This window comes from Elephas maximus, chromosome 9, assembly GCF_024166365.1.
Source record: "Elephas maximus indicus isolate mEleMax1 chromosome 9, mEleMax1 primary haplotype, whole genome shotgun sequence".
Lineage (NCBI taxonomy): Eukaryota > Metazoa > Chordata > Mammalia > Proboscidea > Elephantidae > Elephas > Elephas maximus.
In genome coordinates this window covers 54,509,504-54,524,461 of record NC_064827.1, presented here as the reverse complement: position 1 = coordinate 54,524,461, position 14,958 = coordinate 54,509,504, and the positions used below count along the sequence as shown (strand labels likewise).

At 41.9% G+C, this 14,958-nt stretch overlaps 1 protein-coding gene across 1 annotated transcript in view; it reads left to right on the top strand.

Moving 5' to 3' along the window:
- Positions 1 to 14,958, top strand: part of ABCA1 (ATP binding cassette subfamily A member 1) — a 141,178-nt gene that overhangs the window by 26,417 nt on the left and 99,803 nt on the right. The window contains exons 3-4 of the mRNA XM_049897213.1: positions 8,943 to 9,036; positions 13,515 to 13,656. Of these exons, the coding sequence (XP_049753170.1) occupies positions 8,943 to 9,036; positions 13,515 to 13,656 (236 nt within the window). The remainder of the gene's footprint in view (positions 1 to 8,942; positions 9,037 to 13,514; positions 13,657 to 14,958) is intronic.

The window sequence follows — 14,958 nt, the reverse complement described above, 5'->3', positions numbered from 1 at the left end:
CTGATGAATCCTGGGGGCCCCTCTGCAGTGCCCTCATTGTGCAGCCTCATTGGGACCATCAGCCAGGCTTAGCTTTCCGCTGTTCCTGTTGGGCAAAGAGTGCACTGAAACTGAGTTGCGAAAGTTGGGTGCAAAGCTCAGTTTGGGTCCAAAGTAACGGTTAACTTGTGTGGGTGGCAGTCATTCTGGGCAAACAGGGTTTGGGGCAGGAAGAGGGAGGGGCTTCAGAATTCTCAGGGTCCTCATCTGGTTTTAGGCTAATCTTTTTTTTTTTTAGGGGACAAAGTCCCCATGGTACAGATGAGACAGAATGTGGCCATATGGCCTCTTTTCTTTTGCCTTGATCATGAATTTTTCCAATTAGATTTGACTAGCCATGTGGCTGGAAAAATAGATAATTCTAATTTTTGCATACTAAGTTAGAGTACTACTATTTTTTTTTTTAATTGTGCTTTAGGTGAAAGTCTACAGCTCAAGTTAATTTCTTATGCAAAAATTTATACACATATTGTTATGTGACACTAGTTGCAATCCCTGTAATATGACAGCATACCCCCCCTTTCCACCCCAGGTTTCCCGTGTCCGTTCAAAGAGCTCCTATCCTTTTCTGTCGTCTCGTCCTGAACTCTGGTCAGGAGCTGCCCATTTAGTCTTGTGTATCTACTAGAACTAAGAAGCACACTCTTGACGAGTATTATTTTATGTTTTATAGTCCAGTCCAATCTTTGTCTGAAGAGTTGGCTTCAGGAATGGTTTTAGTTCTGGGTTAACATAGAGTCCAGGGGCCATGTCTTCTGGGGTTCCCCTAGTCTCAGTCAGACCATTAAGTCTGGTCTGCTTACATGAATTTGAGTTCTGCACCATACTTTTTTCCTGCTCAGTCAGGGACTCTCTGTTGTGTTTCCTGTCAGGGTGGTCATTGGTGGTAGCCAGGTACCATCCAGTTCTTCTGGTCTCAGGCTGATGGAGTCTCTGGTTTCTGTGGCCCTTTCTGTCTCTTGGACTAATATCTTCCTTGTACCTTTGGTGTTCTTCATTCTCCTTTCCTCCAGGTGAGTTGGGACCAATTAGATGGCTACACACAGGCTTTTAAGACCCCAGATGCCACTCACCAAAGTGGGATGCAGAACATTTTCTTAATAAACTTTCTTAAGAGCATCAGTATTTGAGCATTGTTTAGGGATAAGGAATACTTTTCAAAAAATTAAAACTCCTCATTTAAGAGCCATTAGAGAATTTTACAGGTAGACGGAGACTCTCTGCACCCCGCCACCCCCTTTCAGTCTCACTTGCCACATGTACTCCCTTAGCTCTGGCAGTGATGGTTATGATTGTAATCACAATTTGGTCATCCTGTGCCCCGGCGGCCTTGGAAAATTCATTTCTCTTGAGCTTTAGTTTCGCCTTTTATGGGATGAAGAAGGTAAGAACAAAGAGTCATTTATTGTTTCACTTATTGTTTACTGAGCACCTACTACATGTTGGACATTGTGCTGGGTGTACTTTGGTGAACCAGACAGACCTGATTTCTGTCCTCACAGAGCCTACAGTTTAGTGAGGGAAGCTGATATTAAACAAAGTCATCACATTAGCAAAAATACAATTACAAACTGTGGTAAGTGTTATGAAGAAAAAAACCAGACTATAGTTATGTTAGAGACTTGACAGGTGGTGGGTAGGGGCTAATTTAGAATGGAAGGACATGACATTTGAGCTGAGAGCCTTAAGTTCAAGCAGGAGCTAGCCAGAAGGAGAACAGGGCCTTAGAGGTCAGGGACACCCACATTCCAGGATGTGTGAAGGCCTTGGGACCCAAGCCAAGTTCCCGGGTCAAGAAACAGAAAGAATCCAGTGGTACTGGTAGAGTGAATGAAGGTTGGCTGGGGATGAGTTGGGATTAGATAGGGACCAGATTATGCAGGGCCTTGTAGCTCAGGAAGGGCAATTAAATTTTTTTTTTTTTTTATGTACAAAAGAAGTCCCTAAGTTAGGCTTGCCATAGTCAAGAGGGTCAGATGGTTAAGGTCCATGTCACTGAGGAGACTTGAATGACAATAGCCCAAGGGTATAATTGCAATCATTATGTACATAAGTATACTTGGTGCTCTGTTTTCTTCTCTCATTTAACTTTATTTGGTATGTATGTTCCTGTATTTCCAAATAATCTTCATAGTTATAATAGTAATTCCTTCCATGTGGGCTGCATTTTGCAGTTGCGAAATACATTTATATCCATTATCTTTTCAATTCTGACAGGAATTTTGAGAAGTATGCATTATTTTTTCTGTTTCACAAATGAAGAAAGTAAGGCTTCATGATTTGTATGTTAGTAAGTTAGTAAGAAGGAGCCCTGGTTTCACAGTGGCTAGATGCTTGGCTGAGGTCGATGATTTGAACCCACCAGCTACTCCACGCAAGAAAGATGCAGTAGTCTGCTCCGTAAAGATTATAGCTTCGAAGCCCCATGGGGCAGATCTGCTCTGTCCTACAGAGTCAGTATGAGTTGGTATTGACTAAATGGCACACAACAAATTAGTAAGAGGAGGGATCTGCTGGTTAGGAACATACCATGGGATGATGCCATTGACATTCCTGACACAGGGTATTTTCTTTTTTTAAATTGTACTTTTAGATGAAGGTTTACAGAAAAAACTAGATATATTGTTTTGTAACATTGGTTAACAACCCCACGACATGCCAACACTCTCTCCTTTCAACCTTGGGTTCCCTATTATCAGCTGTCCTGTCTCCTCCTGCCTTCTTGTCCTTGCCCCTGGGTTGGTGTGCCCCTTTAGTCTCGTTTTGTTTTATGGGCCTGTCTAATCTTTGGCTGAAGGGTGAGCCTCAGGAGTGACTTCATTACTGAGCTAAAAAGAGTGTCCGGGGGCCATACTCTCAGGATTTCTGCAGTCTCTGTCAGGCCAGCAAATCTGGTTTTTCTTTTTGAGTTAGAATTTTGTTCTACATTTATCCCCAGCTCTGTCCAGGACCCTCCATTGTGATCCCTGTCAGAATAGTCAGTGGTGGTAGCTGGGCACCATCTAGTTGTGCTGGACTCAGTCTGGTGGAGGCCAGGGTAGATGTGGTCCATTGGTCCTTTGGACTAATCTTTCCCTTTTATAGGGCATTTTCATCTCTTCCTTTCTAATCTTTTTTCTTTTTCATACCCCATTGTGATCTCAAGAATTTTCAACTCAATGCTAAGAAACAGAGACTTATTATTTTAGAATGGCATGAAACTTTTTGGCTGCCTTTGCCCAGAAGACTCTTGCCCAAGGCCAAATTTTATTCCTTTGGCTTTCTGTGTTCTCATGCCCTGTCTCAACTTCAAGTTAATATGGGTAAATCTTGAGAGTTTAAGAGCACCATGACTGTGTCCTTAGGCTAGGTAGTTAAATGGATTCACAAAGTGATTGAATTGTGGTATATGAGCTTCTGCAACCAGCAGGAAAGTCAGGCGTAAATATCCAGGTGGAAGTTGATATTGATAGTCTGTGAGATTTTGGCACAGCTCTGAATGATGATTAAAAAATTGTTTGATACATGTTGAATGTTGATGATGGTGGTAGTAGTAATAGCAGCCACAATGTGCTAGGCTCTTTGCTAAGCTTTTTACACAGAATGACATTTAATTCCCACAAGAACTGTAGAGCAGCGGTTCTCAACCTGGGGCAGCCCTCCCCCCTGAGGACATTTGGTAATGTCTGGAGACAAATCTGATTGCCACAGCTGGAGATGGTATGGGGTGCTACTGTAGCGTAATGAATAGAGTCCAGGGATGCTGCTAAACGTCCTACAATGCACAGGACAGCCTCCACAGCAAAGAATTTTCTGGCCCAAAATGTCAGTAGTGTTGAGGTTGAGAAACTCTGCTCTAGAAGAGCTTGTGAGCGTATTATCCCTATGTTCAGCTGCGGAATAACAAGATGGAAAAAGTGCAAAGTGATCGTTTGGTGCTGCCCAGGACAGCTCAGTGTAGCCATTCACTTAAACACCAGAATTATTATTTTAACATTCATCACTGAAAGAAATCTTTCAAGTTTCTGACCGTGGTGAGAAACACCTTTTGAAAACAGGATTCCTCCATATCTCCCCACCTCATGAGCGAGGTAGCGGGCGGATACCAAAGCAAGACTTAGAAGAGTTTTCTGTAGGAGTTTATAACGGTAACTTGTTAACCTTATTTCCAAGCTGTTTATGGGGGCCTATGTTAAGGAGCTGTGCTAACCTTAAACCTTAGAGACGGGGAAAAATTCTGGTTTTGATAGTGAGTGGAGCCAGAATGGCAATCCTGAAAGAAGCCAAGTTAGGTTTCTAGAGGAAGGCTATTAGGAACAGAATTGTCTAGAACATCCCCTTGAGTTTAGAAAGTGCCTTCGGTTTAATGACAGAAATAATTTTAAAGGTACAGGTACAAGGGCGTGTATGAAATTTTGTCTCTCATGAGTTCTCTGGTTTGGGTGCTTTGGAGGCAGTCTCTTCATTAAGAAAGGTGTTAGTGCCTCACCTCAGCAAAGGCTTTGAGAGATCAATAGTCTGCATACTCTGCTAATAGGGCAGAGGGCACAAAGAGGCAGGGTGCATAGTGGCTAAGAGCAGGGACCCTTGAGTTAGACCGGCTTTGAATCCTGGATCTACCGTTTACCAGCCTGGTATCCTTAAGTAGTTTATTAACTCTCGGAACCTCAGTTTCTTCGTCTGTAAAATGAGGGATAATAATAGCACCCAGAGGGTGTTTGAAGATCAAATGAGTTAATATATGTAAAGCAGTTAGAACTTTGGTCTGTAGTAAAACCTATAGTTTTAGCCGTTTTTATTACCATCAACCTTTCTCTTATCCCTTCCCATGATTTTTTCACAACAGCTTTAGCTGTTGAAAGTGATTTATGAGATTTTCTTTGTACCCTTTGCTGTTAGTGCCATGGGGAAGATCCATTCATTTTTTTTTTTTTCCATCAGTGAACATAATTTGAGCATCTGCTGCCCTAGGGGTCCTACATGTGGGGGCTGGAGAGATGTCCAGGAATGTAAGGCTTGATTCATTCATTGGATCAGATCAGTGCCTGGACAGGCTTGGGAGTGCTAGATCCTTTCAAAATGGCCATCTTAAAAGGAATGTGTCCCAAACAAGACTTCGTTGGAATCAGCGTGATGGGTTCAAAAGCACAAATTTAGGGAATTCGAATGCTATTGCACTTTCTTACCGGGCTGTGTCTCAGAACCTTCCCAAACCTCAGTTTCTTCACTTCTACGATGGTGATGATACAACCAAACCCGCAGAGTTATTGTGAACATTAAATAATAGAGATGAGATGTGTAAAAATCCGTGGCACACACTAGGTGCTCAGTATTGGCTGACCATTTAACCCTTACAGAACCAGTATTTTTAGACAATACTACCTAGTGGGGTCGTTTCTTACATGGTCGTTCCTTACATGGCCTACCTACCTATTCTGCCAAGTAGAATTTCATTTGGAACAGCGGTTAAGAATGTGGCCTCTCAAGTCAGGCAGAACTGGCCTCTAATCTTAACCCTGGCGCTGACTAGTTCTGTAACTTGCCCTTCCTTGAGCCTTATCTTTGCCCCGTATAAGTGGAGGTAACAGTAGTTCCTACCTCACAGGGTTGTTCTGAAAATTGAATGAAATGATCCATATACAATATTTTTAGTACATATTGGGTTTTAGATAAATGGTAGTTACTATTTATCCTAGAAGTACAAGTGGAAGCTTAAGAGCTTCAGGTTTTGATGACCATTCATCTTATGCTCTTCATTTAATTTTATTTCTTTAAGTTCATTATTTTTTTTCTGAATTCGTCCACAGCCCTGCCATTAAACAAATTTTTTTTACTCTTTGTCAATATTTGTAGGTGATTTTTTTTTGTTTTTTTAATGGCTTTTTTTGTTGTTGTTGAAAATATACACAATGGAGCATACACCAATTCAACAATTTCTACATGTATAATTCAGTGGCAGTGATTACATTCTTCAAGTTGTACAACCATTCTCACTTTAATTTTCTGAATTGTACTTCTTCTATTAACATAAACTCACTGCCCCCTAAACTGAGTTGCTGTGGTCAGTTTGATCCCATATGGATAACTCTTAAAAAAGAACAGTGCTCAAGGCAGGCATTCTTTACTAATTAAGCTAAATTATTGTTTGGTTTTAAGAAGACTTCAGGGGTTATTTTTAAGGTTTAAGATTTAAGGATTATTACCTCAGGGCAATAGTTTCGGCGAGTCATCCGGCCTTCATGACTCCAAAAAGTCTGGATTACATGAGAATTTGAAATTCTATTCTGTATTTTGCCTCTTTTGATGAGGAGTCTTCCATAGAATCTTTGATCAAAATGTTCAGTAATGGTAGCTGGGCATAATCCAGTTCTGGTCTCATGGCAAAGAAAGCGGTTGTTCATGGAGGCAATTAGTCATATCTTCCATTTCTTCCTCCTCTTCCCGACTCTTCCTCCTCTCTTGTTCCAGGTTTTATTTAGCTGTAAGCTTGGAGTACTTACAATTTTGTGTTCTGCTTTTTTTACTTAATATTACGTGGTTAACAGTTTTTGTGTTTCATAAACATTGTTTTAATGACTGCATTGTCAAGCAGATGTGCCATAATTTAGTCATTCCTGTATTGCTGTGCAATTAAGTTGTTTCCAATATTTTGCAATTATAATGTCTCAATGAGTGCATAACTTCATGTATATAACTTTTTGATATTTTAAATTTAGTTCTTCAGGATGAATTCCCAGAAATATTTATTACTTGGTCAAAGGGAATAAACATGTCTTTTGAATAAAAAAATACATACTGCCAAATTGCTTTCTCATTTATGTTTCCACTGTCATTATTTTATAAACTTCAGTTCATTCCCTGACCAACAAACATCTTTTAAGCCTTCATCATGTGGAAGGCTTAGTGAGAAGAAAGTGACACTAGGCGAGGAGCTCCTATGTAAATAGGGCCCCTGCAGTGCCTGGTGCTAATAAAGGCAAAGAGGACCTGGGGAATTCAGCTGGTAGAAAAGACTGAATGCCATTTCAAACTTGGAGATTTCAGTGTGTGTTGCTCTTTGGGATGGTTTACAGAAATAATTAGCAAGGCCAGCCCCATCCTTGCTCTTGGGAACCTAGTCATCAGCATGCTTTCTCTCAGAGAGGGACCCATTTGTCTCATTGTATTTCCTGGTGTGCTGTTTACAGTAAACCATTCTTCAGAGTTACAGGGTAACAGTGTTTTTTTTTTGTCACATTGGAGAAGTAATACGTGCTCATTATGGAAAATTTAGAAAACACAGGAAAGTATAAAAAAAAAAATCAATATTATCATCACAGTACATCTAGTGTTATCATTTTGTTGTATTTCCTTCCAAAAAGAAGGTTTCAAAAAACAGTTTAATATGAGCTAATAAAAGATCTTTGGAAATTCAGGACAGGTTACTTAAAATGCCAAAACAAACAAAAAACCAAAAACACTCTGAAGAGCCAAGCCAAAAGAGTTAAATTCATTATGACCTATTTATAGAGTAAAATAGCCAGGGGCCACTAAAAATCATATTTTAAGAGAATATTTTATGTTATGGAAAATACCACCAGTAAGATGTTAAATGAAAAAGTAGAATAAAAAATTGTATGTGTTGTACAATCTCAATTTTGAAGGAAAAAAAGTATTATGTAGACATAGAAAAAAAGACATATATTAACAGAGAGCCATTGTTGTGGGTTCAGTTTACTAGGGATTATCTCTGGGAAATAGGATTCAGGGTGATTTATATTTACGTTTTTCTACTTTTTAATATTTTTTTATTCTCAAATTTTTTACAGTGTGAATATGTGGATTTTAGGACCAAGAAAAAACTTCTATTGTTTAAAAAAAGGAAGAATTACATACTAGCCTTGGCTTTGTGACTCTGAAACCACGGTCACAATTACTGTTAGCCACAAGGCCCCATGACTTCCTGGGCTCTTTGGTGTTTGTTCTAATTAGAACTTGGAATCTGGAAATGAAAGAAATGGAAGAGACGAGAGATTTCAGGCAGTGTAACTAACCTGAACACCACTGGTTCAATTAAATTATGTTCAGTGACTTCTTGTCCCTCTTCCTCTTTATCCCTTGGTAACTCGCTAAGTAGGGTTTTCCTTTAGAGAAACCTCATTGCTTTAACCAGTGGATCAGGCTTGCTTATAAATTTCACGATCCTCTAACCCACTGGAGAAGATGGGAAAGGACTTTGCATCATTCCCAAGTCTTTCCAGTCTAGAGTACACACAAGTCAATACTGAACTGTGTGTGAATTTTCCTTATCCTTTGGAGCCCTCTTTTTAGCCCCAGGGGGAGCAACCTTGTGTGTGTTTAGAGGAGCAGAGGTGGGGTGTATTTAATTTAGCACAGCAGGTTACCCTGGCTGTCTCCTTTCAACAAGTGGCCGGTACCTACCTGGTTCTGTGCTAAAGCTGGGAATGCAAAGATGACTAGGACCCAGTGCCTGCCCTCAAGGTACTCATAGTTGATGTGAAAGCCAGTGATAGAAACCGGTGATTTCAGGGTGTTGAAGAAAGTTCTGTGGGAGGAATATGCAGGGGGTACTGTTAGAACACAGGAAAAGGGCTGCTAACTCAGCCTGAGATTTTAGTAAAGGAAATTATACCAGGGTGAGTCTTGAAGAATGAGTAGAAGTGAGCTAGATGAAGCACGATGGCAGCATATTCCTTTGCTTCAGGAAGGCATAGAAGCCTGGAATAGAATGTTATAGGGGGAGAACTACAAACAATTTAATGTTATTTATAGTTTAAATGGAAAGTTAGTGAGTAGTGGGAGAGGCTGGAGACATTGATCAATTTTTTAATGAACTTTTTTCTGTATTTCCCACAGCCCAGTAGTGTTAGGCATCCGTGTGATTTTTTTTAAATTCACAGTGCTCTGTCTTATTTCCTGCCCAGTGTCAGCTGTTGCTGGAAGTGGCCTGGCCTCTATTTATCTTCCTGATCCTGATGTCTGTTCGGCTAAGCTACCCACCCTACGAACAACATGAATGTGAGTATGTGTAGAGTCATGCTTGAGGCTTACCATTGGCAAGCAAAATCCAGGCAATGGGCATGAGCTAAATTTGGTTTTTCCAAGGAAGCTAACCTTAAGAAACACCACAAAGGTTTAGGACTGAAAATCTAGGTTTTCAAAATTTTGGTAAAGGCATGAACTTAGAAGATTAGTTTCAGTTGTAGGGAAGGGTGATAATAGTAATTATAATAAAAACCAATGTCTGTTTCATACATTTTAAATCATGAAAATGAAATAACTTCACAGGTACTTCAGAAAGTAGTGATTAAAAGCCCCCTTAAAACCATGCTGTAACACCAGTGTCATCTGGTCCCTGCCAGTCTTTTTCATATGCGTATGTCTTTATTACACAGTTGCAAATCATGGAACATATAGCTTTAAGTAGTATTTGTATAGAACTTCACAGTTTGACTAATACTATCTCAAGTGCTTCTCTTAACAGTCTTCTATAGTCAGCTTTCTTACTTTTATCATCATTTGTTTTAATTTCTTGATAAGTAAATTGAGGCCCAGGGAGGTGCAGCTACTTGCCCAAAGCCACACATCTAATAAGTGATAAAAACCAGAAAACCAGACCCAGCGCCGTTGAGTCAGTTCCAACTCATAGCGACCCTATAGGACAGAGTAGAACTGCCCCGTAGAGTTTCCAAGGAGCGCCTGGTGGATCTGAACTGCTGACCTTTGGGTTAGCAGCTGTAGCACCTAACCATTACACCACCAGGGTTTCCAAAAACTGTGTACGTGTGTGTGTGCACGGGCACACCTCTGATTTGACCCTCTAAACTCTACTCAAAGTTTGGTCTGCAGACCAGCAGCATTAATGCCATCTGGAAGCTGGTTTCCCACTGCCGTTGAGTCGATTCCTCAAGTCGTCTGGCTCCCAATCATGTGCCTTGATGATATCCTTTATAATGGGCGTAGAAAATACAATGCAGTGGCTAAGACCTCAAGCTCTAGATGTCACATTTCCTGAGTGTGAATCTGGGCCTCAGCACTTACTGTGTTCCCTTGGACAAGTGACCACCATAGCTGGTACTACAGCTGGTAGCTCAGTTTCCTCATCTCTAAAAGGGGATTAGTAATACTTACCTCATACATTTGTTGTGAGTGTTATCAGCCCACAGCGACAGTCTCTTTCTCTGCTGGACTCAACGGCATGGGTTGTTCCAATCTAAAGGATCAACACTTACTTGAGTGGTTAGCTGGAAGCTCTGTTCCACTGCCTCAGTCACTTTCCCTGCCACTAGTCAGCTTCTCTCACACCCATCAGCCCCCATGGGCTTGCAGAAAGAAACCTGTTCTTCAGGGTAGTGATGGGGCCGGGGCACCCTTTAGTTGTATTCTTGTCCTGATCTCATCTCATCTCTTTCACGCACGTGTTGTTATGTGCTGTAGAGTTGCTTCCGACTCATAGCAATCCTGTAAGACAGAAGCTCCGTAGAGTTTCCTAGGCTGTAATCTCTATGGGAGCAGATCACCAGGTATTTTCTCACAGGAATAGCTGGTGGGTTTGAACTACCGACCTTTCAATTAGCAGCCGAGCACTTAACCGTTGCTCCACCAGGACTCCTTTGCAGCACATTCACCTGCTGAGGAACCCTGGTGGCATAGTGGTTAAGTGCTTGGCTGCTAACTGAAAGGTCGGTAGTTCAAACCCACCAGCTATTCCTGTGAGAAAATACCTGGTGATCTGCTCCCATAAAGGCTATGGCCTGGGAAACCCTATGGGGTGATTCTACTCTGTCTTACAGGGTCTCTATGAGTTGGAATTGACTCGAAGACACACAACAGTAATTTACCTGCTAATTTGCTGACACACATTAGACATTCAAGTTTTGTTTTGTTTTGTTTGTTAAATCACAAGACCTAAAAATATTTCATCGACATGATTTATTTCTCCAAAAAGGAAAAGAGTAGAAAATGAAATCTTCACTCATGTATGGGCATGCGAGTTAATTGCACTTCCTCTTTTGAAACCCCAAAGAGATTTTGCTGATTGATGAGTAAAGACAAATTTGATTTTATTTAAGACATTACTCTGAGCCCCACCAAGGTACTCATATTAGGCCAAACTCTGCTAGGCTATTCTTTCTTTCTGGAATTATATATAAGCTGGCAAGATAGTGTAATGGAAGTAGCATTTTGCCATCAGACAAATTGCGGTTTGTTTGAATCCTAGCTCTGCTGCTTTATGACCTTGGGCAATTAGTTGAGTTTTGAACCCAGATCCCTCTGACTCCAAAGTGTATATTCTCAGAAATGTTGTGAAATTTTTATGTCTGTATAAGACAGATAAGACTTTTTCCATTCACCTATATACTTCTCGCAACCTTACTTCCTGTTCTCGCTACCTTCTAGGGAGCTGCCTGGAAGGGCAGAGCTGAGGAAGTTGAGAGCTAAGGTGGAGCTTACAGAGGCTCTTGCCTCTGGGAATAAAGGATTGGTGTATAATTCTTCATATAACTTTTCCAGTTTGACCCAGAGCCACCAGGGTCCTGCTGACTTGCCTGGGCTCTAGGAGCCCCTTATGCTATTTCATTATCATCCTCTGTACCCAATCCCAAGTCCTTATTCTCCTTTTGTTTTATGGGCACAACCTACAGGGGAGGGTCTTTGCTTCACCCACCGAAGTACAACCTTCATTACTTTCACCTTCTACTACGTCATGCCGCCTTTGACCAACACAACCCTGTCTTTGGTGCCAGTACCTTCTGGAGTTTAAAGGGGCGAATCCCTTGGTCCTTCGAGTATTTGGTTGGGCTACATAAATCTCCCCCAAAGTAGGAGCAGCTGATTTAGGCAAGGGGCCTTGTTTGGTTTTCCTTGAACTATTAACAGGGAGATAAGGAGATTAAGTAAATGTTCAACAGGCCAGTGTCCCTGCAGAGGGTGGGCCCAGTGAATCAGATCTTGTCACATCTTTGCTTTGGATGTTGTCTCTCTGATTGGAGTATGGATAGAAGAAAAGGGCAGATAGAAGGGCCCCAATACTGAAATGCAAAGCACTGCAAGTCCTGGCTCTGGGGTAACTTCTTGGAAGTCTCTGATAGCATATTTGCATGAAAATAGAAAGCTAATTAAAACAGGATTACTGCTTTGGAGGAAGGTGGTAGCTGTGAGATGGGAAGGGAGTGTTCCAGGCTGGGCAGTAACAGTAGGTTCACCACCACATTCCTCCATATCTATGACTTAATAATCATAATAGGCCCATTCATTGAGCCTTTACTCAGAGTGAGGCACTCTCCTAAGTGCTTGCCTATGAGAGCTCATGCAATACCACAGCTCTGCGAAGCAGATTGTACTATTACCATTTTACAGACGAGGAAACAAGAGTTAGGGCTTTGGTGACTTGGCCAAAATCCCTGCCTAGGGAGTTGCAGGGACTGTAAATGAATCCCAGTTGGTCTGATCCCAAAGCCCAAGAAATGACTCAACTCTTTACCACCTAGAGCCATGGTTCTTAATAGTCCTTAACTCTTTTGGGGCCACAGATAACCTCCAAATATGATGAAAGCTAGAGCCATAGTCTTTCTGCCCAAAGGAATCCTTGGTCCTCAGGTTAAGGGCCCCTAGGCCAGGGCACATTTATCTTGATCCTTATAAGCAGCACCCACTGATGACTGTCACAAACCAAACTGTGCCTTTGAAGCCCAGTACCTAGACCAAATGTGCCAAGTCAGCCTGTCTGTAAAGAAGCTGCTCTGTAATGCAGCAAGAGGAGAGTGAGAAGATGACCTATTGGATAGGGCTTCCTTGTTTTGATAAGCAATGAAACAACAAAAACAAAGAAAAATGTAGCTTCACAGGTGACTTCCGACCCCAAGTCAGCATGTTTATTGGATGACCTTGAGGCGCTTTTGAGTGAAACTAACATTTGGAAAACAGAGAACAGTACAAAAGGAGATTGAGGAGAAGTGGATTATAAAGGAGGCCATGGGTAGAAGACAAGGGGCTTGGAAATGTGGGTTCTACTCCCAGGTATGCCCACTGACTCCTTCAGTATTCTTCATCAGCCACTTTATTTTGCTGTGGTGTTCTCCTTAGTTAAGCAATTGAATGAAGCCATCCTCAAGGACCTCCCATATCTTTGAAGGGTGAGGCAGGGCATAGCAGGTGAACTAATGATCAAGTGCTTGCTACACATCAGGCACTTTCCCTATATGGTCTAATTTACTCTTCTCATCACTGCTTTAAGGTTGGAATCATGAACCCCATCTACAGATGATATCCAAGTAAGATTAAGAACCTTGCCTGTGGTCGCAAAGGCCTGCTAACTGATGCCAGTGCCCAACCCAGGGTCAGATTAATCCAGAGGAGGCAGGTCTTTGGGATGTGGGGAGTGGGACATTGTATGTATGAGGCCAAAAGAGGTAAGGGCTCCTGTCAAGTCTCAAAATCACTTAAAATGAAGTCATGTTTCTCCCTGTGTTTTTTTTTCTCCTTCATTTCAATAGGCCACTTTCCAAACAAAGCCATGCCCTCTGCAGGAACACTTCCGTGGGTTCAGGGGATTATCTGTAATGCCAACAATCCCTGTTTCCGTTATCCGACTCCTGGTGAGGCTCCTGGGGTTGTTGGAAACTTTAACAAATCCATGTAAGTACCAGATCAGGTTTTCTTTTCCAAACTTGTCAGTTAATACTTTTCCTTCGCTTCTCATCTTCCGGAGAATTTTGAACGGTTGGATTTGAATGAAGTCGGGTTTGTAAAGATTTGTGTGATGAAGTCTGCAGAATAAGAGGAGGACAAATTGCCACCGGAATTTAAAACCGTGTCTTTGTTACATTTTAGAGGTAACGATCATATATAACCAAAAGTCATGTAGTTAGAGGCTGTTCCCCCAAATACTGGACGGTAAGTAGGAAGGGGAGACACAGCATCAGCTCCGTCAGTTACTTTGTCTGCTCAGTTAGCAAACATTTTTTATGGGTCTGAAATGGCTGGCTTTAGGATCTGGGGCTGTAAGAATATGTGCACAGGAAGGGCCCCTACCCTCAAGGAGCTTACAGCCAAGGCTTGGAGAGTTCTGTCCTCTTTGCTGTCAGATCATCTGCTCACACCTGTGTCGCTGTCCCTATTATACTGCAGTGTCACTGCTGACTGCAGCTCTTTCTTTTTCCTGGTTCTGAACTCCTTGAGGGCCAAAATGCTGCTCCCTTTGCTTTTGTGTTCTTGGCTCCTGGCTTTACCTCCAGACATAAATATGGGCTTAATAAATGTTTGCCAAATGAGGCATTCAAGATTCCAATGCATAGAGCTATGACCTAGGTTAGAATCAACGGAGGGCTATAGGGAGTGTATAGAGACAATTCTGAGGAAGCTACAGCTGGGGCAGGCAGGGCCCTAGGCTTGGCAGCCTTCATGGGCCCCTTCCTCCAAGAGATAACATTAAAAATGATATTTTATAACTGTGTTGGTAAAAAGATTAATATTATCCGGGCTGGATTCATTGTTATATATTCATTCTTATAATACTCATTTTAAAAGAAATTAAAACATTTTCTTGGGCCCCTAAAAGTATTGTGAGCCCCAGGCACTGTGCCTACTAGTTAAGTCAGAACCGGGGGTACGCGCGCGTGTGTTTGCGTGTGTCTCAGGGAGGGCTTCCTGGGAGAGAGGCTCATGGGCTGGGTCTGGAAGAATGGTAAGATCTGGTTGTGTGGACGTATGGGGAAGGGCATTCCAGGCAGGGGTGGTGGGTAGGTCACCATAGGTGGTTGAAGTATAGAGAATCAGTGAACCTGGGCTATGACGAAAGGTGGGTGCTGGCCAGGGCCTACCCTTGGAGGGCCTTGGAATCAGCCTGGGGCATTGGTACCTGGCTCATTGGTAGTCACTTTTTTTTTTTTTTTTTTCATATAGTGGGAGAGGTAGCTGGCCTAACCAAGGGTTTTTTTT